This window comes from Piliocolobus tephrosceles, chromosome 11, assembly GCF_002776525.5.
Source record: "Piliocolobus tephrosceles isolate RC106 chromosome 11, ASM277652v3, whole genome shotgun sequence".
NCBI lineage: Eukaryota > Metazoa > Chordata > Mammalia > Primates > Cercopithecidae > Piliocolobus > Piliocolobus tephrosceles.
Genome location: NC_045444.1, coordinates 57,849,875 through 57,873,467, shown reverse-complemented (window position 1 = coordinate 57,873,467; position 23,593 = coordinate 57,849,875). Strand labels below are relative to the sequence as shown.

The 23,593-nt window shown below is 40.9% G+C and overlaps 1 protein-coding gene across 1 annotated transcript in view; it reads right to left on the bottom strand.

Annotated features, from left to right (window-relative positions):
* HAT1 (histone acetyltransferase 1) overlaps positions 1-23,593 on the bottom strand; it is a 68,688-nt gene that overhangs the window by 28,263 nt on the left and 16,832 nt on the right. The window contains exons 3-4 of the mRNA XM_023185929.1: positions 15,000-15,075; positions 8,704-8,824 (exon numbers count right to left, since the gene is read on the bottom strand). Coding sequence (XP_023041697.1) covers positions 8,704-8,824; positions 15,000-15,075 — 197 coding nt within the window. The remainder of the gene's footprint in view (positions 1-8,703; positions 8,825-14,999; positions 15,076-23,593) is intronic.

The following is a 23,593-nucleotide window of genomic DNA, read 5'->3' as shown; positions in this document are numbered from 1 at the left end:
CCATGGAACTAGAATTTCAAAAAATTTTAAAAAAAGAAACCAGGCTGGGCATGGTGGCTCACGCCTATAATCCCAGCACTTTGGGAGGCCAAAGCAGGTGCATCACCTGAAGTCAGGAGTTTGAGACCAGCCTGGCCAACATGGTGAAACCTTGTCTCTAATAAAAATACAAAAGTAGCTGGGCGTGGTAGCGCATGCCTGTAATCCCAGCTACTCTGGACTCCGGAGGCTGAGCCAGGATAATCGCTTGAACCTGGGAGGCGGAGGTTGCAGAGAGCCAAGATTGCGCCACTGCACTCCAGCCTGGGTGACAGGACAAGACTCCATCTCGAAAAAAGAAACCAGAACACAACCAGATATGTTTAATTAACAAAGACATCTCTTACAAATGGTTTCCTAATACTTGGCAATTTCTTTTTAAAAAGGAAAGTGCAAAAGTATTCTAGTTAGATATTCTCATAGGTGGGTCATGATGAAATATTTTGAGATCGTATACTCTTTAACTATGGTCATTTCAAGTTCCAATGTTCTGTACTTTATTACACATGAACATGTTCATATGGAGCAATTTTTGCATTTCCTCATTACTGAATAAAGCGATATGCCTGATAATTAGTAATCTATTTTTTAAAATAAATGTTTATATTTGTATTTATACACATTTGAAAACCCAATAACCTTTCTAATGTCTTATCTTAAGCAACACCATTTGTCTAAATTTGTCTAGTTATTTTTGAGATTGCAATTAAAGACATGTTAAGTAGGTGGTAACATGCTGTTCTTTACTTGGCTAAAGTGGTACACAGACTTAACTATATTCTAAGACTACCTAAAATATGCTATAAAAACAAGCAAAAGAGATTCTATAGCTACTTAATTTTCTCAATCTCACGTTCTCTGATAATATTTAAGCTTTAACTACAGAATGTATTGTTGAGAAATTAAAAGTGTGAACTTTTTCATTAATGGAAAAACAAAGGTCATATTATATTTATTTACACTGCATTAGTATTTTGCTACTTGAACTAAAGATAAACTTGTCAATATATACGTTTAAAGCTCTTTATGATATTTCATAAAAAGTATTACTTATCAAGAACACTGTCACAATTTGAAATTTTACTAGTTTACCAAAGATATTTTCATTTCCTCAAGATGAAATTTCTGGAAATATGTAGGATTTTCCTAGAAAGAGGTTAAATACTCCATAAAATTTTTTAAATCTGCTCTCATCTACTCTCAAATTCAATCCAATTAGTGGGACACCAGGATAAAATAACTGAAATTCACAGTTAATACAAACTTTATCCACCTATTTCAACTTCCTGTATCAAACCTTTCCCAGAAATGCTAGCAATTAGCAAGACAACAATCTTAGTTACGCACTACTTCACTAAAAGGCAATGAAATTACCCCCAAGAGAAGGCAGGAGGTTTTTGTTTTTAAGACAAGAGTCTTGCTCTGTCACCTAGGCTGGAATGCAGTAGTGTAACCATAGCTTACTGCAGCCTTGACCTCCTGGGCTCAAGAGATCCTTCTGCCTCAGCCTTCCAAGTAGCTGGTACTACAGGAGCATGCCATCATGCCCAGCTTTTTTTTTTTTTTTTTTTTTTTTTTGAGATGGAGTCTTACTCTGTTGCCCAAGCTGGGGTACAGTGGCGTGATCTCGGCTCACTGCAACCTCCACCTCCTGAGTTCAAGTGATTCTCCTGCCTCAGCCTCCCGAGTAGCTAGGACCACAAGCATGCACCACAACACCTGGCTAATTTATGCATTTTTAGCAGAGACGGGGTTTCACCATGTTGTCAAACTCCTGACCTCAAGTGATCCGCCAACCTTGGCCTCCCAAAGCACTGGGATTACAAGCTTGAGCCACCATGCTCAGCCCTTTTTTTTTTTTTTTTTTTAAGAGGCAGGGTCTTTATTATGTAACCAAGGCTGGTCTCAAATTTCTGGCCTCAGACGATCCTCCTGAGTCAGCCTACAGAGCAGCTGGCATTACAAGCACAGAACAGGAGGTGTTAATAAAAGCAAAGGTCAAGGACAACCAGATGAAAAAATCATCAGTGTCTGAATAATCAAGTTTATTGTATTGTAAAATTCAGAATTGTTTCCTTTAAAGATGATGGCTAGTAGAGATTTTATAGGCATCTTAATTGTGACTAAAGAATTTTAGGTGCAACTAGAGCATTCAGCTTGGAAAAGAAAAAGAATGGATGATTAAAAATTAATGTAATGACATAATCCTAATAAATAACTTCTAAACAGATGTTATGGCTGCTGACCACCTATGTAGTATGATCTGCAAAGCCCTAATATATAGACTCAAATCTAACATCCAAAATAAAATTTTTGATATTTTCCACTTAAACCTATTTCTTCTATCATCTTCTCAGTTAACAGTACCATAATTGAACCCCCATTGCTTGGGCAATGGGGTTCTCCTTGCTTCTTTTCCTCATCTGTCACATCTAATTCAACAGCAAACCTCCAAAATGTTCCTTACTCTGACAACTAAGTCCAGTGTCACCTCTAACACTGCAATATTCCAGTCTCTCATCTTTCACTTTTGCCCCATACAGTGTGTTCTCTGCACGGCAGCCAGAATCATATTTTAAAAATATAAATCACATCGTTTATGACCTCCACCTACTTAAGAATGCCTCTGAAGAATGCCAACTACTCTTATTTCTTGCAAACACCTATCACACAACAGAAGATCCTACCGATCTAGCTTTGCATCCCCTTCAACCATCTCCTACCCCTCTCTCCATCACCATGATTTAACCCTGTTAATCTTTCTGCACTACAAAAATGCTGTATTTTTTAGAGCCTTTGTACCTGCTAGTCCCGTTGCTTAGTAAGTTTTACCCTCAGCTTATAACATGGCTGGTTCCTCCTTCATTATTCAGAAATGAGCAAAATGTATCTTCATAATACTACCTGAATTTGTGTATTTACTATTTTGTTTACTGACTGTTCCTCTTGGCTAGAACGTAAGCTCCATGACTTTGTCTGCCACTGTATCGCTGGCATCAAGAACAGAAGGCACTATGGAATGAACACTCACTGCAAACTGAGATAGAAGACGCAAGCCTATGACCCACGTATCCCCTACCCAATCGTTTTTAATAAGGGGAAAAAAGTCTTTGTTTGAATACTCAATATAAGTGATCTTTGACCACAAAGCAAATAAGTAACTCTACAAAAAGACATTATAAAATATTGATTCCTTACTCCTAACACAGTATTTCTAAATGGAAAAACCTAATTTTCAAGAATGGAACAATTAGATGTCAATGTAAATACACAGCTATTTTCACTGCATGAAGTATTTAAAAGATTTATCTATAACTAAGTCAATAGTTCCTTTGGAAGAAATCAATTCAGTGCTATCAGCTGCAACTGTAAAAAACAAAAACCCTCCAACAGTGGATTTACACACAAGGAAAAATATCACCTGCATTTTATAAGAATATCTAGCTGGGCTTGGGTCTGGAGAATTTAGCAATCTATATATTTGATTATGAAAAAACTCTATTTTAATAAATGTGTTAAATGCTAGTTAATCTAAGATTAAATCTTTTCAAACATCAAACCACTACAGTATTACTCAGAATCACTTCTGTATCTGCACAATTTCAAAAGTTATGGTGGGACACAAACTATATTAAAACAAAATTTTTTTTTTTTTTTTTTTGAGATGCAGTCTCGCTCTGTCGCCCAGGCTGGAGTGCAGTGGGCAGATCTCAGCTCACTGCAAGCTCTGCCTCCCGGGTTTATGCCATTCTCCTGCCCCAGCCTCCCAAGTAGCTGGGACTATAGGCGCCCGCCACCTCGCCCGGCTAGTTTTTTGTATTTTTTAGTAGAGACGGGGTTTCACCGGGTTAGCCAGGATGGTCTCAATCTCCTGACCTCGTGATCCGCCCGTCTTGGCCTCCCAAAGTGCTGGGATTACAGGCTTGAGCCACCGCGCCCGGCTAAAACAAATATTAAATGTAGTGACATATTATTTATCTGGCAAGCTCAGTCATCTCAAACATGGCTGGGAAGTGGGGAAAAACACACACACACAAAACAAGTAGTACTCAAAATATTTCTAGTACTAAAGTTGAATGAATATGAAACTACTTCAGATCTTTTTCATGCTATGCACAATTCCTATTACATGAAACTATTTCAGATCTTTTTCATGCTATGCATAATTTGTGTTATAGGTGGGGCATAGGGTTGGCAAAAGAGGTAAAGTCAGAAGTTAAAGTCCTGAAAAAGTTGGTTGCACTGTTAATATTTTAGGAACTGCTACTTCTGCAGAAGAAAGTTATGACATATAGTATGAAGTAATCAGATTCCATCAAGCTTACCAACATGGTACTTTTAACCATAAGGGGTCTGCTAGTGTGAAGCCCCTTACAATGATAGCAGTAAACTGGCAGTGCATGGCATAAAACACAGGAGAAGGCTGGGTACGGCGGCTTAAGGCTGTAATCCCAAGCATTTTGTAAGGCCAAGGTGGGAAGATTGCTTGAGGCCGGGAGTTTGAGGCCAGTCTGGGCAGTATAGCAAGACTCCATCTCTAAAAAAAATTAAAAATTAAAACAAAAAATGTTTTAATGAGGGGGAAAAAAACACACGGTAAAAAGGATAAAGATACCTATGTAACAAACCTGCACGTTCTGCACATGTATCCCAGAACTTAAAATCAAAAAAAAAAAAAGGGGGAGAGAAAGAAAAAGCAGTAAGCACAAGAGCCTGGATCCTCTTAGAACAGGTCAAAAATATTCCTAACATCTTTTAATCAGGATATTATTATATATTATGCATACTAACACTAAATAATTATCTCCTAGTCCAATACTGATTATTTACTAGTTGTATGACTTTGGGCAAAACCTTTATAATATAACAAATCCCTCAAAATGTAAATAATAAAAATGGGCCAAGTCAGTCAGTTCCAGTAATGAGAGGAGGTTTTAACCAAAAATATAGATGGGGTATGGGGGGGCAAAAGAGGTAAAGTCAGCAGTTACAGTCAGTTTAAAGCCCTGAAAAAGTTGGTTTCATTGTTAATTCATTAGGAACTGCTACTTCTGCAGAAGAAAGTTATGACATACAGTATGAAGTAATATATTTCATTTTCCATACTTGTGTCTAACACACTATTACCAACAGTATATCAGATATAATTTACTAAAACTTGCTGGATTTATAAGTGCAAAGGAAAGAGATTTTGCTATAAGAATTAACTTTCAATTTTATACATATGATTTAGTGACAAAATGGGATTTAATCTTTAAAAAAATCACCTCTGTGAAGTAACGCTTGATGAAGTTTCAATGCCCTTAAATAAGGAATGCTCTGAAACAGAACAAGTCTAAAATAAAATTTTCTTAAGGCCCTCAAAGATTCATGTCCATCCCAGATGCAAAATACATTCATTCTATCCAAACATTCCTAGAAGTCTCAACCATTACAATATCAACTCAAGTCCAAAATCTCATCTAGATATAATCAGTTCAAAAGTCACACATCTCATCATCTAAATCAGCTATAGGTAAGACTCTGGCTATGATACATCATAGGGCAAAAAATTTCTCTCCACCTATGAACCTGTGAAATTAAAAAACACAGTATCACTTTCAAAAGACAATGGTAGGACAGCCATAGGACAACAGTTATAGAATCTCTCATTCCAGAAGAGAAAATGGAAGGAAGAAAGGAGCCACTGCTACCAAGCAATTTCAAAATTCAGCATGACAAATTCCATTAGGTTTCAAGGCCTAAGAATAACTGTGCCCTGCAGCTCCACCCTCTGGACCCAAAGCTTTGCCCTCAGAGTCATTCTTCCGTTTTCTTTAAAGGTAGCACATGCTTGCAACTGAGCAGTTTTATTAGCCTGTTTCCTATCTGTGGAATTTGGAGAGTTCATACAGCCTTCCTTCATTTTTGTCCTGTCAGTCCAAGCTGCACTATAAAGTTTTAATTCTCAAAACCCTTGAGTCACCTGTGTACATCACGAGGGTTCATACCATTAGACAAGAGGGTCCTCCACAGATGTTCCCCAGATCTATATTCCCAGCTTTTTGCTAAGACAACTGAGGAGACCCATGAGTCACATGCCTAATCCCTTCAGCACTAGCAAAAGGTTATCCTGCCACACTTACAGCTTTCTCTCCAGAACACACTTCCCACTTTCCTGACAATGAATATGCTAACTAGTGTCTTCTGAAATCTGGATAGGCTAAGAATTTCCCAAATCATCAACTCCTGTATCCTTTATGTTTAACAGTTCTTCCCTCAATTTATCTCTTTCCTCACTTTACTATAAACAGCCAGAAATCAGGCCACACCTCCAATACTGTGCATAAAAACCTCCTCAGCTAAACATCCAAGTTCACTGCTTACAGTAAGTTCTCCTTTCCATATAATTGCAGGACATAACTCAGCTAGGCTTTCTGCCACTACAGAACAAGGATTTCCTTTTCTCCAGTTGCCAAACACATGTTCCTCATTTTGTTCTAAGCCCTCACCAACCAGAGGCACTTCTTTTTTTGTTTGTTTTTTTTTTTTTTTTGGAGACAGGGTCTGCATCTGTCACTCAGGCTGGAGTGCAGTGGTACAATCTTAGCTCACTGCAAACTTCACCTCCTGTGCTTAAGCCAATTTCCCAGCTCAGGCTCCAGAGTAGCCAGAACTACAGGCACACACCACCACACCCAGCAAATTTGTGTGTGTGTGTGTGTTTTGGTAGAGATGGGGTTTCACCACATTACCCAGGCTGGCTTGAACTCCTGAGCTCAGGTGATCTACCTGCCTTGGCCTCCCAAAGTGCTGGGATTACAGATGTGCCACCAGGCCTAGCCTTTTTTTTTTTTTTTTTGTAAGAGATAGGGTCTCACTGTCAGCCAGGTTGGAGTGCAGTGGCAATGATCATACTTACCTTACTGTAGCCTCAACTTACTGGCTGCAAAGGATCCTCCTGCCTCGGTCTCCTCAGTAGAAGCAGCACTTTCTTTCTTTTTCTTTTTCTTTTTTTTTTTTTTGAGACAGAGTCTCACTCTGTTGACCAGGCTGGAGGGCAGTGGTGCAACCTGCACCTCCTGGGTTCAAGCAATTCTCCCACCTTAGCCTCCGGAGTAGCTGGGATTATGGCATGCACCACTGCACCCAGCTAATTTTTGTATTTTTAGTAGAGACGGGGTTTCGCCATGTTGGCCAGGTTGGTCTCAAACTCTTGACCTCAGGTGATCTGCCCTCCTCAGCCTCCCAAAGTGATAGGATTACAGGCGTGAGCCACCGTGCCCGGCCTTCTCTCTCTCTTTACCTTTATCCCCTTTTTGATCCACTTGCTTTAAATAGTTTTATAATGTGATCGGCTTGATCATCCATGTATTCCATTCATAAAGGAATATATTAGCAAAATTTGTGGGATTAGAAATGCAGCAAGAGAAACTTCAATAGATTCTACACTAAGTAAAAGTGGAAATTTTAGCTATTTCCCTCCATCTTCTTTGACTTATAGGAAATAAACACAATAAAAAACAAAAGTTGGCAAAAAAGAAATAAAACTCTGATCACAAAGGCAAAAATTTTTATGGGGAAGGTCCATGCAGGAAACAGAACAGGATCATGATCACAGGGTTAAAACTGTAATGACAGGGCGGCAAATGCCTCCATAACTATAGACTGAGTATACGATTTTATTTAATTAATTAATTTTTTTTTTGAGACACAGTTTCACTCTGTCACCCAGGCTGCAGTGCAGTGGTGTATTCTCAACTCACTGCAATCTCTGCCTCCTGGATTCAAGCAATTGTCGTGCCTTAGCGTCCCAAGTATCTGGGATTACAAGTGCGTACCACCAAGCCCAACTAACTTTTGTATTTTTAGTAGAGACGGGGTTTCACCATGTTGGCCAGACTGGTCTCGAACTCCTGACCTCAGGTGATCCGCCCACCTTGGCCTCCCAAAGTGCTGGGATTATAGGTGTAAGCCACCGCACCCAGCCTGAAAATGTGATTTTAAAACTACCATGTAACAGATTCTCTTCTCCCTCAAACCTTAATTTTTTTTTTAGAGATGATGGGGTCTTGTTCTGTTGCCCAAGCTGGAGTGCAGTGGTGTCATCATGGCTCACTGGCAGCCTCAAGCTCCTGGGCCCAAGTAATCCTCTCTCTCACCTTAGACTACCAAGTAGCTGAGGGTCTCACTGGGTTGTCCAGGCTGGTTTCCAACTCCTGGGCTGGAGATCCTCCCACTTCAGCCTCCAAAAGCATTGGGATTACAGGAACAAGCCACTGCACCCAGCCCAAACCTTTAATGTGTAGAACCTATTTGTTTGTTTGTTTGTTTTGTTTTTGAGACAGGGTCTAGCTCTGTCATCCAGGCTGTAGTGCAGTAGCATGATCTCAGCCGACTGTAGCCTCTGCCTCCTGGGCTCAAGCCATCCTCCAACTTCAGCCTCCTGAATAGCTGGGATTACAGATACATGCCACCAGGCCCCACTAATTTTTGTGGTTTTTTTGAGAAATGGGGTCTCACTATGTTGGCCAGGCTGGTCTTGAACTCCTGAGATCAAAAGATCTGCCCCCCTCAGTCCCCCAAAGTGCTGGGGTTACAGGTATGAGCCACCGCACCTGGCCTAAAACCTATTTTAAAATAAATTCAATTGGAAAACAGTTAAAAAAGCATTTCTGTTCTTACCTCTACACAGTCAAAGTTCTCATCAACTTTAGATGCATATTCAACACGGAACATTGTTGACAGGCTACCAGCAATATAGTATAACAGGATCTTTAGACCCTTGTAACCAAAAGCAGTTTCACTGAAATGGAAAAAATAGCAATAATGAGAATGAATTTCTGCAGTCATTAAAAAGTATTAACCCTACATATAAACAAGTTTAACTTCATGGGCAGTTTCAAGATTTTAAACTATACTTAAAAAAAAAAATCATCTACAATAAAATGTGCTTCAGTTTTCATCTAAAATAGAATAACTCAGGAATGTTGCCTAAGTCAGGAATGTTGTTTGGGTTAAATGAGTAAGTTAATACATGTAGACTACTTATAAAACTGGCACATTGTATAAGTACTCAATAAATGTCAGACATTTAATACTATTGCTACTGTTGCTGCTGCTGCTACCATTACCAGTATTAGAAGGCATTTCAAATGACAGAAGTAGTGTTAAACTAGGAGCTGGCTAGGCAAGTAGCTACCAAGCCTTGGACCAGTCCCTCCAACTTACTGCTTACTGAATCACCAAAATCCAGAGCTGCAGCGATAGCACCTACCTTACCACAAGTAAACTGCTCTATGAACTCAACAGGCAGATATGGAACTGCTGCTAATTTTTCCACCCCATGGATATGGAACTGCTGCTAATCTTTCCACCACATTTATGCTTAATATTCCTTTTATGCTTAATATTCCTTTTTCCAGCTTAAAAGTCTTCTAAAAAGTGAACTCTAAATTATCCAGAATAGGTAAATCTATAGACAGAAAGTAGATTAGTGACTGCCTAAGACTAGGGGTCAGGGTAAAGGAAAGTGACTATTAATGAATTCTAGGGTTTTTGATGGAAGTAATGATAATGTTCCAAAAATGACTGTGTTTGCACAACTCTGAATACATTAAAAACCACTGAATTGTACACTTTAAATAAATGAATTGCACAGTATATATCGCAATAAAGCTGTATTCTGATTTTTTTTGAAAGTGAATTATGAAAGAAAAGTGTTTGAAAGAAGCAGTGTCATGTACTTTGGGAGGCTGAGGCGGGGTGGGGTATCACTTGAGGTCAGGAGTTCAAGACCTGCCTGCCAACATGGTGAAACTCCGTCTCTACTAAACACACACACACACAAAACGCCAGTGTGGTGGTGGTTGCCTGTAATCCCAGCTACTCAAGAGGCTGAGGCAGGAGAATAGATTGAACCCAGGACGTGGAGATTGCAGTGAGCTGAGATTGCACCACTGCACTCCAGCCTGGGCAACAGAGCAAGACTCTGTCTCAAAAAATTAAAAAGAAGCACTATCTGTAAAACTAGATCTTATCCACTAAGATATTACTACACACATTTTTTAAAGTAGTAAAACGTAGAGAATAAAACAATGTCTCTTTAAAGATAGAACTCCAAAGAGAAAATATTATTTTTATAATAAAGTAAAACCTGTTTAAAATATAAAAGGCTGAAATGTTGGCATTAATTTATGTATAATAAGATATAATTATTAATATGTGAAAGCACATAAAATGCCTAATCTGTACATTAATAATGAAAAATTCACAAGAAATTCATTGCAGGAAGAGACATTTGTTGACTTAAAAACACAATAAAGGCCTGGTGCAGTGGCTCACACCTATAATCCCAGCACTTTGGAAGGCCGAGGCAGGTGGGTCACCTGAGGTCAGGAGTTCAAGACCAGCCTGGCCAACGTGGCAAAACCCCATCTCTACTGAAAATAACAAAAATTAGCTGGGCATGGTGGCAGGCGCCTATAATCCTAGTGACTCAGGAAGCTGAGGCAGGAGCATCACTTGAACCCAGGAGGTGCAGGTTGCAGTGAGCCGAGATTGCACCATTCACTGCACTCCAGCCTGGGCAACAAGAGCAAAACTCCGTCTCAAAACAAAACACACATTAAGGCTGGGCACAGTGGCTCATGCCTGTAATCCCAGCACTTTGGGAGGCCAAGGCAGGTGAATCACCTGAGGTCAGAAGTTCAAGACCAGCCTGGCCAACAGGATGAAACCCTGTCTCTACTAAAAATACAAAAATTAGCTGGGTGTGATGGCACATGTCTGTAGTCCCATCTACTTGAGAAGCTGAGGCAGGATAATCACTTGAACCTGAGAGGTGGAGGGTGCAGTGAGCTGAAATTGCACCACTGCATTCCAGCCTGGGTGACGGAGTGAGATTCCATCTCAAAAAAACAAGCAAACAACAACAACAAAAAGCCACACATTAAATATGGCTGGGTGCAGTGGCTCACGCCTGTAATCCTAGGACTTTGGGAGGCTGAGGTGGGCAGACTATCTGAGCTCCAGAGTTTGGGACCAGCCTGGCCAACATGCCAAAACCCCGTCTCCACTAAAACTACAAAAAAAAAAAAAAAATTAGCTGGGTGTGGTGGCGCAGGCCTGTAGTCCCAGCTACTCGGGAGGCTAAGGCATGAGAATTGCTTGAACCAGGAGGCGGCAGAGGATGCAATGAGCCGAGAAGATCGTGCCACTGCATTCCAGCCTGGGCAACAGAGCAAGGCTTCATCTCAAAAAACAAACACACAAAAAACCCCAAAACTCCCACACATTAAAGAAATATGTCAATGATGTTAAAATAATGCATGGGGGGGAAAAGACACGAAGGGAAATATTTAAATGTCCACTATGTCTAAATACCCTTTCCTACTACAACAAACCAGGGGTTCCATGGGAGACTGATTGACTACAGAACTAATAGGGAAAGTACAAGATGAATCTGGAAGCATCTTATTGTGCGAGGAAGTAAAGTATCACCAAAAATTATAAGGACATATCAGAAAGACTCAAAAGTGTCTGAAAGGGTGGCCACTTGCCAAATCTGGGACAATTTGAGCATCAAAATTAGTAGCAGAAGCAGACTGTACATAACCCACTGAATTTTAAAAGAATCCTTAGCCAAGTGCGGTGGTTCACACATGTAATCCCAGCACTTTGAGAAGCCAAGGCAGGAGGATCACTTGAGTCCAGGAGTTCAACACCAGCCTGATCAACATAGGGAGATCCCCATCTCTTTAAAAAAAAAAAAATTTTTTTCTGTTTTTTTGAGACGGCGTCTCGCTCTGTTGCCCAGGCTGGTGAGCAGTGGTGCAATCTCAGTTCACTGCAACCTCTGCCTCCCAGGTTCAGGCAATTCTCCTGCCTCAGCCTCCCAAGTAGCCAGGACTACAGGCGCACACCACCACACCTGGCTAATTTTTTGTATTTTAGTAGAGCATGGTTTCACCATGTTGCCCAGGCTGGTTGCCAACTCCTGAGCTCAGGCAATCCTCCCACCTCAGCCTCCCAAAGTTTTGGGATTACAGGTGTAAGCCACTGCACCTGGCCAAAAAATTTTTAAAAATTAGTTGGGCATGGTGGTACCCACCTATGGTCCCAGCTCCTTAGGAGGCTGAGGTGGGAGGATCTGCTTGAGCCTGGGAGTTCAAGGCTGCAGTGAGCTGTGATCGCACCACTGCAGTTCAGCCTGGGTGACAGAGCAAGATCTGTCTCATTAAACAAAAACAAAAACAAAATCCCTGAGTTTGATGTAAATAAAGAAATAAATAAGGGGAAGAAGAAGAGCTCTTTCTTATAGTAGCACGCCCAACTAATAAATGAGAAAAGTATGGAAGAGTTACAAAATCACCATTTTACAATCATCATAGTAAATGATTCAAGCAAGAATCATTAATGGATGCTGAAACTTCTGGGTGAAAGCTTGATGGAAAACAGGATATTTCAGTCTCACAGTATCTCCCTACAAACTACTTATAAATTACAAAGGAAAAAACATTAACTTTATAGTGGAAAAACCTGGCAGCCACCTCTAAATTAGGTGACCCAAGTTAACTTAACCAACAAGGGACAAACTAATATCACGGACTTCCTGATGTGATACACTGAGGACACAATACCATTTCTGTAATGGCACAGCAAAAATATGCATTATCTGAGTTTAATCACAAATAAACCAATCAAATGAATCCAATATAACAGTTCTACAAAATTAGCCTATACCCTACAAAAATGTCTGTTAGGAAAAAACAAATGCTGAGGATATGTTTCAGATTAAAGAAGAATGAAGAGATATGACAACGAAATACAGTATGATTCTGTATTGGATCCAGGATTGGAGAAAATTGCTATAAAAGAATTACCAGAAATCAACTGACAAAATCTGAAACATGGACTGTATATTAGAAGATAGTACTGTATCAGGCCAGGCATGGTAGGTAGCTCATGCCTGTAATCCCAGCACTTTGGTAGGCCAAGGTGGGTGATCACTTGAGGTCAGGAGATTGAGACCAACCTGACTAAGATGGTGAAACCTTGTCGCTACTAAAAATACAAAAGTTAGCTGGATGTGGTGATGGGCGTCTGTAAGCTCAGCTACTTGGGAGGCTGAGGCAGGAGAATCATCTGAACCCAGGAAGCGGAGGTTGCAGTGAGTTGAGATAGCACCACTGCACTCCAGCCTGGGCAACAATGCAAGACTCTGTATCAACGTTAAATTTCCTGAACTTTTACAACTCTTCCATGATTATTAACTTTACTTTTAGGAAATACATACTGAAGAGAAATGAGGGGTAAAGGATCAGGATATATTTGCAACCTATTCTCAAATGGTTCAACAAGAAGAAGAAGAGACAATGATTAAAGCAAATGTAGCTAAATGGCAACTGGTGAATCCAGGTAAAAAAATATACAGAGGCCGGGCGCGGTGGCTCAAGCCTGTAATCCCAGCACTTTGGGAGGCCGAGACGGGCGGATCACGAAGTCAGGAGATCAAGATCATCCTGGCTAACACAGTGAAACCCCGTCTCTACTAAAAATACAAAAACTAGCCGGGCGAGGTGGCGGGCGCCTGTAGTCCCAGCTACTAGGGAGGCTGAGGCAGGAGAATGGCGTAAACCCGCGAGGCAGAGCTTGCAGTGAGCTGAGATCTGGCCACTGCACTCCAGTACGGGCGACAGAGCGAGACTCCGCCTCAAAAAAAAAAAAATACAGAGATCACTGTACTATTCTTGCAACTTTCTGCAAACGTGAAATGTTTTCAAAATTTTTTAAAAAGTAACTATTTCAATGATGTAATCTAAGTATAGGCAATTAAAGAGCAGTGTTAAATATACTGGGACATATCTTTATTTTGTTTTTTTTTTTTGATACAGTCTCGCTCTGTCGCACAGGCGCGATCTGTGCAGTGGCGCGATCTCGGCTCACTGCAATCTCTGCCTCCCGGGTTGAAGTGATTCTCCTGCCTCAGCCTCCCGAGTACCCGGGACTACAGGTGTGTGCCACCATGCCTGGCTAATTTTAGTATTTTTAATAGAGACGGGGTTTCACCATGTTAGCCAGGATGGTCAGGAACTCCTGACCTCAGGCAATATGCCCACCTTGGCCTCCCACAGTGTTGGGATTACAGGCATGAGCCACTGCACCCGACCTGGGACATATCTTTAAAGTTCCTCCTAAAAAATAAACTTCAGGGCAGGTACAGTGGTTCATGCCTGTAGTCCCAGCTCTTTGGGAGGCGCAAGTGGGAGGATCACTTGAGTCCAGGAGTTCAAGATCAGCCTGGGCAATATAGGGAGACCCAATCTCTACAAAAAAAAAAAAAACCAGGCATGGTGGTGTGTGCCTGTAGTCCCAACTCCTCAGAGGCTCAGGTGGGAGGACTGCTTATGCCCAGGAGGTTCAGGCTGCAATGAGCTTTGATCACACTACTGCACTCCAGCCTGGATGACAGAGTGAGACTCTATCTCAAAAATAAATAAATAAATAATAAATAAATAAACTTCTCTCAACTGCTTATTTAATCACAGAACAACAACTTAAGCTTTCTATTACAGCTTTAGGGGAATACATGCTACTAGAAGTAATTTAGCAAAATGGTTAGGCAGAAAAAAGTAGTAGTTATGATTATGGGCTCTGGAGTCAGATTGCCTAAAATCTACACTCCAGCCATTTGTACGTTCATAAACAATTACCCAATTCCATCAATGCACAAAGTAGCAAATAATAATACCATCATTTATACTGTTGTGAGAATTAAATAATGCATTTATAGCACTAAATGGTAGGTATTAAAATGACTGGTGTCTCAATGTAAAAAAAAAAAAACCACCGTTATATATTTTAAGATAAACCACATAAAAAATAAGAGCAAAGAAAATAAAAAATTGATTTCCTCAAAGAAAAAGAATGAAATTTTTTTTCCCATACTAATTTGGCAAACATTTTATTAAGTTACTTACTCATCCCCAAAGAGTTGATGGGTATACTCAGGAAAGAAAGTTCTAATGTCATTTTCAAGATCTTCAGGAAAACGAACTGTTTAAAGGGACAAAAAATAGAGATATTAAAGATATTGAAGGTGACAGGTATTTCTATTTCATGAATTTCAGTATAACTAGGATACAGCCAACATTTTTCTTACTCAAAGTGTCACTTCTCCATTATATGATTTATTTACACTGTATTCTCAAGAGACTAATGAACAATGAAAGTTAAAATATTACTTTGAGTGCTTACTTATTCTAAGAATTAGAAGGTGAGGTATGACAGAGGCACCTGATTTAGTTTTTATTTTTCCATATGTTTATGCACAATGCAAAGAGTAAAGGAAAAACAAAACGACACTTTGAGATAAGAAAAGTTACAGCAAATGAAAACAGGATGCTGTAAGAAACATTCTGATAATAATAATAACCTGAGTTTGATGAAGTCATTCTTTTTGACTACTAGATGATTGTTTGTTTTTTTGCTATTAAAAAGTAACACTGCAATGACAGCTTTATATACATCCTGCTGTACTTTTATAAGTATACACAGGGGAAATTGCTGGCAGTAGAAAACTAGGCGGAGAGTACCGAAATATTTGTATAAATATTGCTATATAAATATTGCTAAAGTGGCCAGGTGCAGTGGCTCATGCCTGTAATCCCAGTACTTTGGGAGGCCAAGGCGGGCTGATCACCTGAGGTCAGGAGTTCACACCCAGCCTGGCTGACATTGTGAAACTGTCTCTACTAAAAATACAAAAATTAGGCCAGGCACAGTGGCTCATGCCTGTAATGCCAACACATTGGGAGGCCGAAGTGGGTGGATTACCTGAGGTTAGGAGTTCAATACCAGTCTGGCCAACATGGTGAAACCCCGTCTCTACTAAAAATACAAAAATTAGCCAGGCATGGTGGCACACACCTGTAATCCCAGCTACTTGGGAGGTTGAGACAGAAGAATTGCTTGACCCCAGGAGGCAGAGGTTGCAGTGAGCCAAGATCGTGCCACTGCACTCCAGCCTGGCCAACAGAGCGAGACCTTCTCTCTCTCTTAAAAAAAAAAAAAAAAAAGGCCGGGCGCGGTGGCTCAAGCCTGTAATCCCAGCACTTTGGGAGGCCGAGACGGGCGGATCACAAGGTCAGGAGATCGAGACCATCCTGCTAACACGGTGAAACCCCGTCTCTACTAAAAACACGAGACCTGGCTAACACGGTGAAACCCCGTCTCTACTAAAAAATACAAAAAACTAGCCAGGCGAGGTGGCGGGCGCCTGTAGTCCCAGCTACTCCGGAGGCTGAGGCAGGAGAATGGCATAAACCTGGAAGGCGGAGCTTGCAGTGAGCTGAGATCCGGCCACTGCACTCCAGCCTGGGCGACAGAGCCAGACTCCGTCTCAAAAAAAAAAAAAAAAAAATTGGCTGGCTGTGGTGGCGCATGCCTGTAGACCCAGCTACTTGGGGGAGCTGAGGCAGGAGAATCGCTTAAATCCAGGAGGTAGAGGTTGCGGTGAGCCAAGATCATGCCACTGCACTACAGCCTGGGTGACAGAGACTGTCTCAAAAAAAAAAAAAAAATTATATATATATCTAAAGTGCCCTATAAAAATATTATAACAGTTTATATACCCACAAGCAGTTTATATACCCACAGCTTGTAAACTCCTTTGTTCCCTACATCCTTGAAAGCACTCTGCTGTACTCAAGGATACTCTGTACCCTCAACTTTAATTTCTACCTATCTAAGATGGAATGGGTATCCTTTTGTTATTTTTATTTGTATTTGTTGTGAGTACTGAAATACTGGACATTTTCCTGATAAAATTTATCTTACGAAGAAAATTTTATTCATTAAAAAAATTTTTTTTTTTTTTGAGACGGAGTCTCGCTCTGTCACCCAGGCTGGAGTCAGCTGACTGCAAGCTCTGCCTCCTGGGTTCACGCCATTCTCCTGCCTCAGCCTCCTGAGCAGCTGGGACTACAGGCGCCCGCCACCTCGCCCAGTTAATTTTTTGTATTTTTCAGTAGAGACGGGGTTTCACCGTGTTAGCCAGGATGGTCTCCATCTCCTGACCTCGTGATCCGCCCACCTCGGCCTCCCAAAGTGCTGGAATTATAGGTGTGAGCCACCATGCCTGGCCTAATTTTTTTTTAAGCTATTAAAGTGTTTTGATGGCAACTAGGGAAACCAGAAATTACACGGTATTAAAAAAAATTACCATTAATTTTCTTAAGTGTGATAACAGTATTATGGGTATATATATATATGAATGTCCATATATTAGGAGATACACTATAGGAAAGTGTCGTGATGTTTAGATACCTCCTGTCAAATAATTCAACAAAAATACACACATACTAAAGCAAATATGGCAAAATGTTAACTGTTGAATCTAGGTGTTAAATATACATGAGTATTGTTTTATTCTCTCAATTGTTCTGTGTTTAAAATTTTTCATAACAAAATTTAAAGGAAAAAAAGAGGTCTAGGCAAATGCAGCCAAATGTTAAGATTTGAAAAAGCAGAGTGATGGGATCACAGACATCGCTTAGTTTCTTTTTTTTTTTTTTTTTTGAGACAGAGTCTCTCTCTGTCGCCCAAGCGGGAGTGCAATGGCGTGATCTTGGCTCACTGCAACCTCCACCTCCTGGGTTCAAGCAATTTTCTTGCCTCAGCCTCCTGAGTAGCTGGGATTACAGGCACCCACCGCCCAAAAATTAGTGCCCAGCTAATTTTTGCATTTTTAGTAGAGATGGGGTTTCGTCATGTTGGCCAGGCTGGTTTCAAACTCCTGACCTCAGGTGATCCGCCCGCCTCAGCCTCCCAAAGTGCTGCGATTACAGGCAAAATCACCATGCCCAGCCAGCACTGTATTTTTTGTATGTCTGTAATCGTTAAAAAAAATAGTCAAATATGTCCAGACTCATTAACCTAAAAAGTCACAACTACTACATCTCTAGTGTTTGAAAATGTTTGGAAATATCTAGAAATTCTGAAAAATTAATTTTCAAATATAGTATGTATATTATATGACATTTTGGTAGTGATGGGTAAAAAGACATAAAGAAAAGAACAAGTAATGAGTAAGAAAAGTTGTCTTAAGCCTAGTTATGATAATTATTTCTAAAATTCAGATTGGCCTTCTTCTGATGCATGTCATCCAAATTAGTGAGTTTTAATATTTTAATATTTAATAATAAAAAATTTGGTCCACAGAAGACAGGAACTAAAAGTTGGTATTTAGCGGATTTAAGGTTCAATCAGTGTGATATATATATATGTTACTTGAGAACATGTATAAAATGTGAACTTTCTCTAGGATATCAGAAACATTAAATATTTTCAAGTCTTTATAAGGCAGTTATGGCAGTACAGCAAACAAGCAACCCAAATGTCACAAGCGAATGATTAAATAAATTACAGTAAATACATGAAATGGCTTACATAATTATTAAACATGTTATCATGACAAACATAGGAAAATGTTCACAATGCAAAGTGAACAGAACATGATATGGTAACCTCGATTTTATAAAAGAGAATAGAAATGAATATATAATAAAAAATACTAGAAGAAAACAACCCAAATTATAATACAGAGATAGGTATTTTGAGTGATGAATTATGGATAATTTTTATTTCATCTACTTCTATGTACTTTCCAAATTTTCTGCAAAATATGTATTACCCTGATACTCAGAAAAAATAAACAGTATAAAAAACTGAAACAATTCAAAATAAGTACTAAAAACCTATGTCGCAGCTAGGCACAGTGGCTCATGCCTGTAATCCCAGCACACTGGGAGGCTGAGGCAGGTGGATCACCTGAGGTCAGGAGTTCAAGACCAGCCTGGCCAACATGGTGAAGCCCCATCTCTATTAAAATTACAAAAATTAGCTGGGTGTGGTGGTGTGCACCTGTAATCCCAGCTACTCGGGAGGCTGAACTAGGAGAATCGCTTGAACCCAGGAGGCAGAGGTTGCAGTGAGCCAAGATCAGGCCACTGCACTCCAGCCTGGTCAACAGAGCAAGACTCCATCTCAAAAAACAAAAACAAAAAAAACTATGTCACTCACGCTTTTGTAGAAAAATGGAAGCTCAGTCTGGAATACTAAATGGCACCTTACTGCTCTATAGGAGGGGTCCCCAAACCCCATATATGGGTTTGTGGCCTGTTGGGAACCAGGCTGCACAGCAGGAAATGAGTAGTGGGTATATAGAAAAGCTTCATCTGTACTTACAGTTGTTCCCCACTGCTTGCACTACTGCCTGAGTGCCACCTCCTATCAGATCAGCGGTGGCATTAGATTCTCACAGGAGCAAAAACCCTATTGAGAGCTGTACATACAAGGGATCTAGGTTAAATGCTCCTTATGAGAATCTAATGTCTGATGATCTGAGGTGGAGCTGAGGCAGTGATACCAGCACTGGGGAGCGGATGCAAATACAGATTAATGTTAGCAGAGAGGTTTGACTGCAGACAGACCATAATAAATCAATTGCTTGCAGACTCATATGAAAACCTATCAGCCCAGCCTGGCCAACAAGGAGAAACCCCGTCACTACTAAAAATACAAAACTTAGCCGGCCATGGTGGCGCACACCTGTCATCACAGCTACTCCAGAGGCTGAAGCAGAAGAATCACTTGAACCCAGGAGGTGGAGGTTGGAGTGAGCCGAGATCGCGCCACTGCACTCCAGCCTGGGCAACAGAGCGAGACTCCATCTCAAAAAAAAAAAAAAAAAGGCCGGGCGTGGTGGCTCAAGCCTGTAATCCCAGCACTTTGGGAGGCCGAGACGGGCAGATCACGACGTCAGGAGATCGAGACCATCCTGGCTAACACAGTGAAACCCCGTCTCTACTAAAAATACAAAAAATTAGCCGGGCGAGGTGGCCGGCGCCTGTGGTCCCAGCTACTCGGGAGGCTGAGGCAGGAGAATGGCGTGAACCCAGGAGGCGGAGGTTGCAGTGAGCTGAGATCCAGCCACTGCACTACAGCCTGGGCGACAGAGCCAGACTCTGTCTCAAAAAAACAAAAACAAAAACAAAAACAAAAACAAAAACAAAACAAAACAAAACAAAAAAACCCACCAACCCTATCAGTGTGTAGTGAGTGGCTAGTGACAATAAAGCTGCATCTGGTGGCAGGCTTTATAGTGGCAAGTGAATTCATGTAGTTCCATTGTACAGCTGCATCTAGTGGCAGGCTTTAAGTCAGAATCCAACATTTATTTTAGTCCCCATGTTGCCAACCCATTATTTTATTTGCCACTTCCACCTGTGACTCTTTCTCACACTGTACACTTGTCTCAGTCACAGTTTTGATTAAGTCTTTTTGCTAACCCTAGCCAAAATGAGTAAAAAACAAATGTCACTGGAGAGCTTCTCTGAAAAAGGGGAAAGACCCAATGATGAGACAGCAGAAGACTCTAAGACTGCCAACAAAAATAAAGCTGCATGTAAAATACCAAGAGTCCTACTTAAATTATAGGTTCACTGCGACAAGTGATTCACATTCTCCAAGCTCTCTTTGTATAGTACATGGTGACCAGCTATCCAACAAAGCCATGAAACCTTCAAAACTGCTTAGTTACATGGAGACCAAGCACCCTGCATTAAAAGACAAGCCTTTGGAGTTCTCAAAAGAAAAAAACATGAACATGAAGAACAGAAGCAATTTACTGAAGGCCACCACTTCGTCAAATGTGTCTGCACTGAGAGCATGATTCTTAATGGCTAACCACATTGCTAAAACTAAGAAGCCCTTTACTACTAGTGAAGAGTTGATCCTGCCTGCTGCTAAGGACATTTGTTGTGAACTTTTAGGAGAGGCTCCAGTTCAAAAGGTGGCACATGTTCCTCCTTAGGCTCATACCATAACTAGAAGAATTAATGAAATAGCAGGGGATGCTGAGGCACAATTGTTAGAGAGGGGTGAGTCACCATGGTGTACAACCCAGGTTGACGAGTCTACCAATGTGGACAACACGGCAACAATGCTTGTTTTTCTGCAATATATTTCAGGAGGATGTGCATGAGGATACGTTATGTGTACTTTTCTTGTCAACCAATACCACACTGCAGAACTATTCAAGTCTTTGAATGATTATGTATCAGGAAAACTGAATTGGTCATTTTGTGTTGGTATATGCATGGACGAAGCGGCTGCCATGACTGAACAGCTTTCTGGTTTCATTATTCAGGTCAAAGAGGTCACCTTGACTGGACGCAGTGGCTCATGCCTGTGATCCCAGGACTTTGGGAGGCTGAGGTGTGAGGATCGCTTGAGTCCAAGAGTTTGAGACCAGCCTGGGCAACACAGTGATACCCCTTCCTCTACAAATAATAAAAAATTAGCTGGGTGTGGTGGCATTTGCCTGTAGTCCTGGGCAGAACTGCTTGAGCTCAGGAAGTTGAGGCCACAGTGAGCCGTAACTGTGCCATAGCACTCAGCTTGTGCAATAAAGTGAGACCCTGTCTTTAAAAAAAAGAAAGAAAAGAAAAAGAAGTCGCTTCCAAATGTGAATCTATGCACTATTTCATCCATTGAGTAATGCTGGCTAGCTAAAAAATGTCACCTGAACTTAACATTTTGCAGGATGTAATTAAAATTATCAACCACATTAAAGCATATGCCCTTACCTCACACCTGTTCACACCGCTCTGTGAGGAGATGGGCACAGAGCACAGAGCACACATATTTTCTCTTATACACAGAAGTGAGATAGCTTTCTAAAGGTAGATCACTGGCTAAAGTTTTTAAGTTACAATAGCTGCTCCAGAGATTTCTTTTAGAAAAACAGTCACCACGGGCAGCACATTTCAGTGACATAGAATGTGTCACAAAACTTGCTTATTTTTGCGACATATTCAACCTGCTTAACAAACTTGATCTATCACTTCAAGGGAGAACAACAATTGTGTTCAAGTTGGCAGATAAAGTGACTGCATTCAAAGCCAAAGTGGAAGTATGAGGGTGACAAGTGAACACTGGGATTGTTGACATGTTTCAAATATTAGCAGAGATTTTGAAAGGCCCTGGCTCACAGGGTCCTCTTACTCCCAGTTGGTGCACGATCACCTATCTCAGCTTTCAAAAGAGTTTGAGCATTATTTCCCAACCATAAAAGAACCCTGAACTGGGAAGGAATGGATCCGTGACCCATTTTTGAATAAGTCAAGTGAATCGACTTTGTCCGTGCTGGAACAGGGTCAACTGCTTGAGACTGCAAATGAAGGTGGCCTTAAAAGTGTGTTTGAAGCCGGGTGTGGTGGCTCATATCTGTAATCCCAGCACTTTAGAAGGCCGAGGCAGGTGAACTGCTTGAGCCCAGTGGTTCAAGACCAGTCTGAACAACATGGCGAAACCCCGTCTCTACTAAAATTACAAAATTTAGTGGGGTTTGGTGGTATGCGCCTGTAGTCCCAGCTACTTGGGAGGCTGAGGCATGAGAATCACTTGAATCCAGGAAGCGGAGGTTGCAGTGAGCTGAAATCGTGCCACTGCACTCCAGTGTGGACAACAGAGTGAGACCTGTCTCAAAAAAAAAAAAAGTATTCAGACAACTTCATATCTCCTTATGTTCTGAATTAAAATCAAGGCAGAACATCCTGAGATTGCCACAAAAGTACTGAAAAGCCTGCTTCCATTTCCAACATCTTCTCTTCGTGAGGTAGGGTTTTCTGCAATGACAGCAACCAAAATGAGATTACAGAGTAGACTGGACATAAGCAAAACACTTCAGGTGTCACTGTATCCATCACCCCCAGATGGGACTGTCTAGTTGCAGGAAAACAAGCTCAGGGTTTCCACTAATTCCACACTGAGGTGTATAATAATTTCATTATAATTACAATGTAATAATAGAAAAAGTGCACAATGAATGTAATGCACTTGAATCATCCCAAAACCATTTATTCCTAAGCACCCCCTCCCTGGTCTGAAGAAAAATTGTCTTCCACTAAACTGGTCCCTGGCGCCAAAAAAGTTGGAGACTGCTACTATATAGAACATAGGGCCTGCAATGATTCTTCCTTTTGAATATATTTACTGTTGCTTCTTTCTTTCTTTTGTAGAGACAGAGTCTTGCTGTGTTGCCCAGTCTGATTTTGAACTCCTCCAGCCTCAAGCAATCCTCCTGCCTTGGCCTCTCAAAGTGCTGGGATTTTAAGTGTGAGCCACCATGCCTGCCCTGCCCTATTGCTTCTACTCTTAGATATAGTTCCTTTAAAGAGAGAGAATCAGTAGACAGACAGATAGATGGGGTCTTGCTCTCTTGCCCAGGCTGGAGGGCAGTGTGCAATCACAGCTAACTGCAGCCTTGATCTCCTGTGCTTAAGCCTCCCAAGTAGCTGAGACTATAAGTGTGTGCCACACACTTGGCTAATTGTTTAATTTTTTTAAGAGACAAAGTCTCGCTGTGTTGCTTAGGCTGGCCTCAAACTCCTGGCTTCAAGCGATCCTCCTCCTTCAGCCACCCTTTTTCCTACAGCTCAGTTACTATAATTATCCATCATGCTACTGCTATTTCAGAGTTACTAATGACTTTATCGTACAATTAGTGATG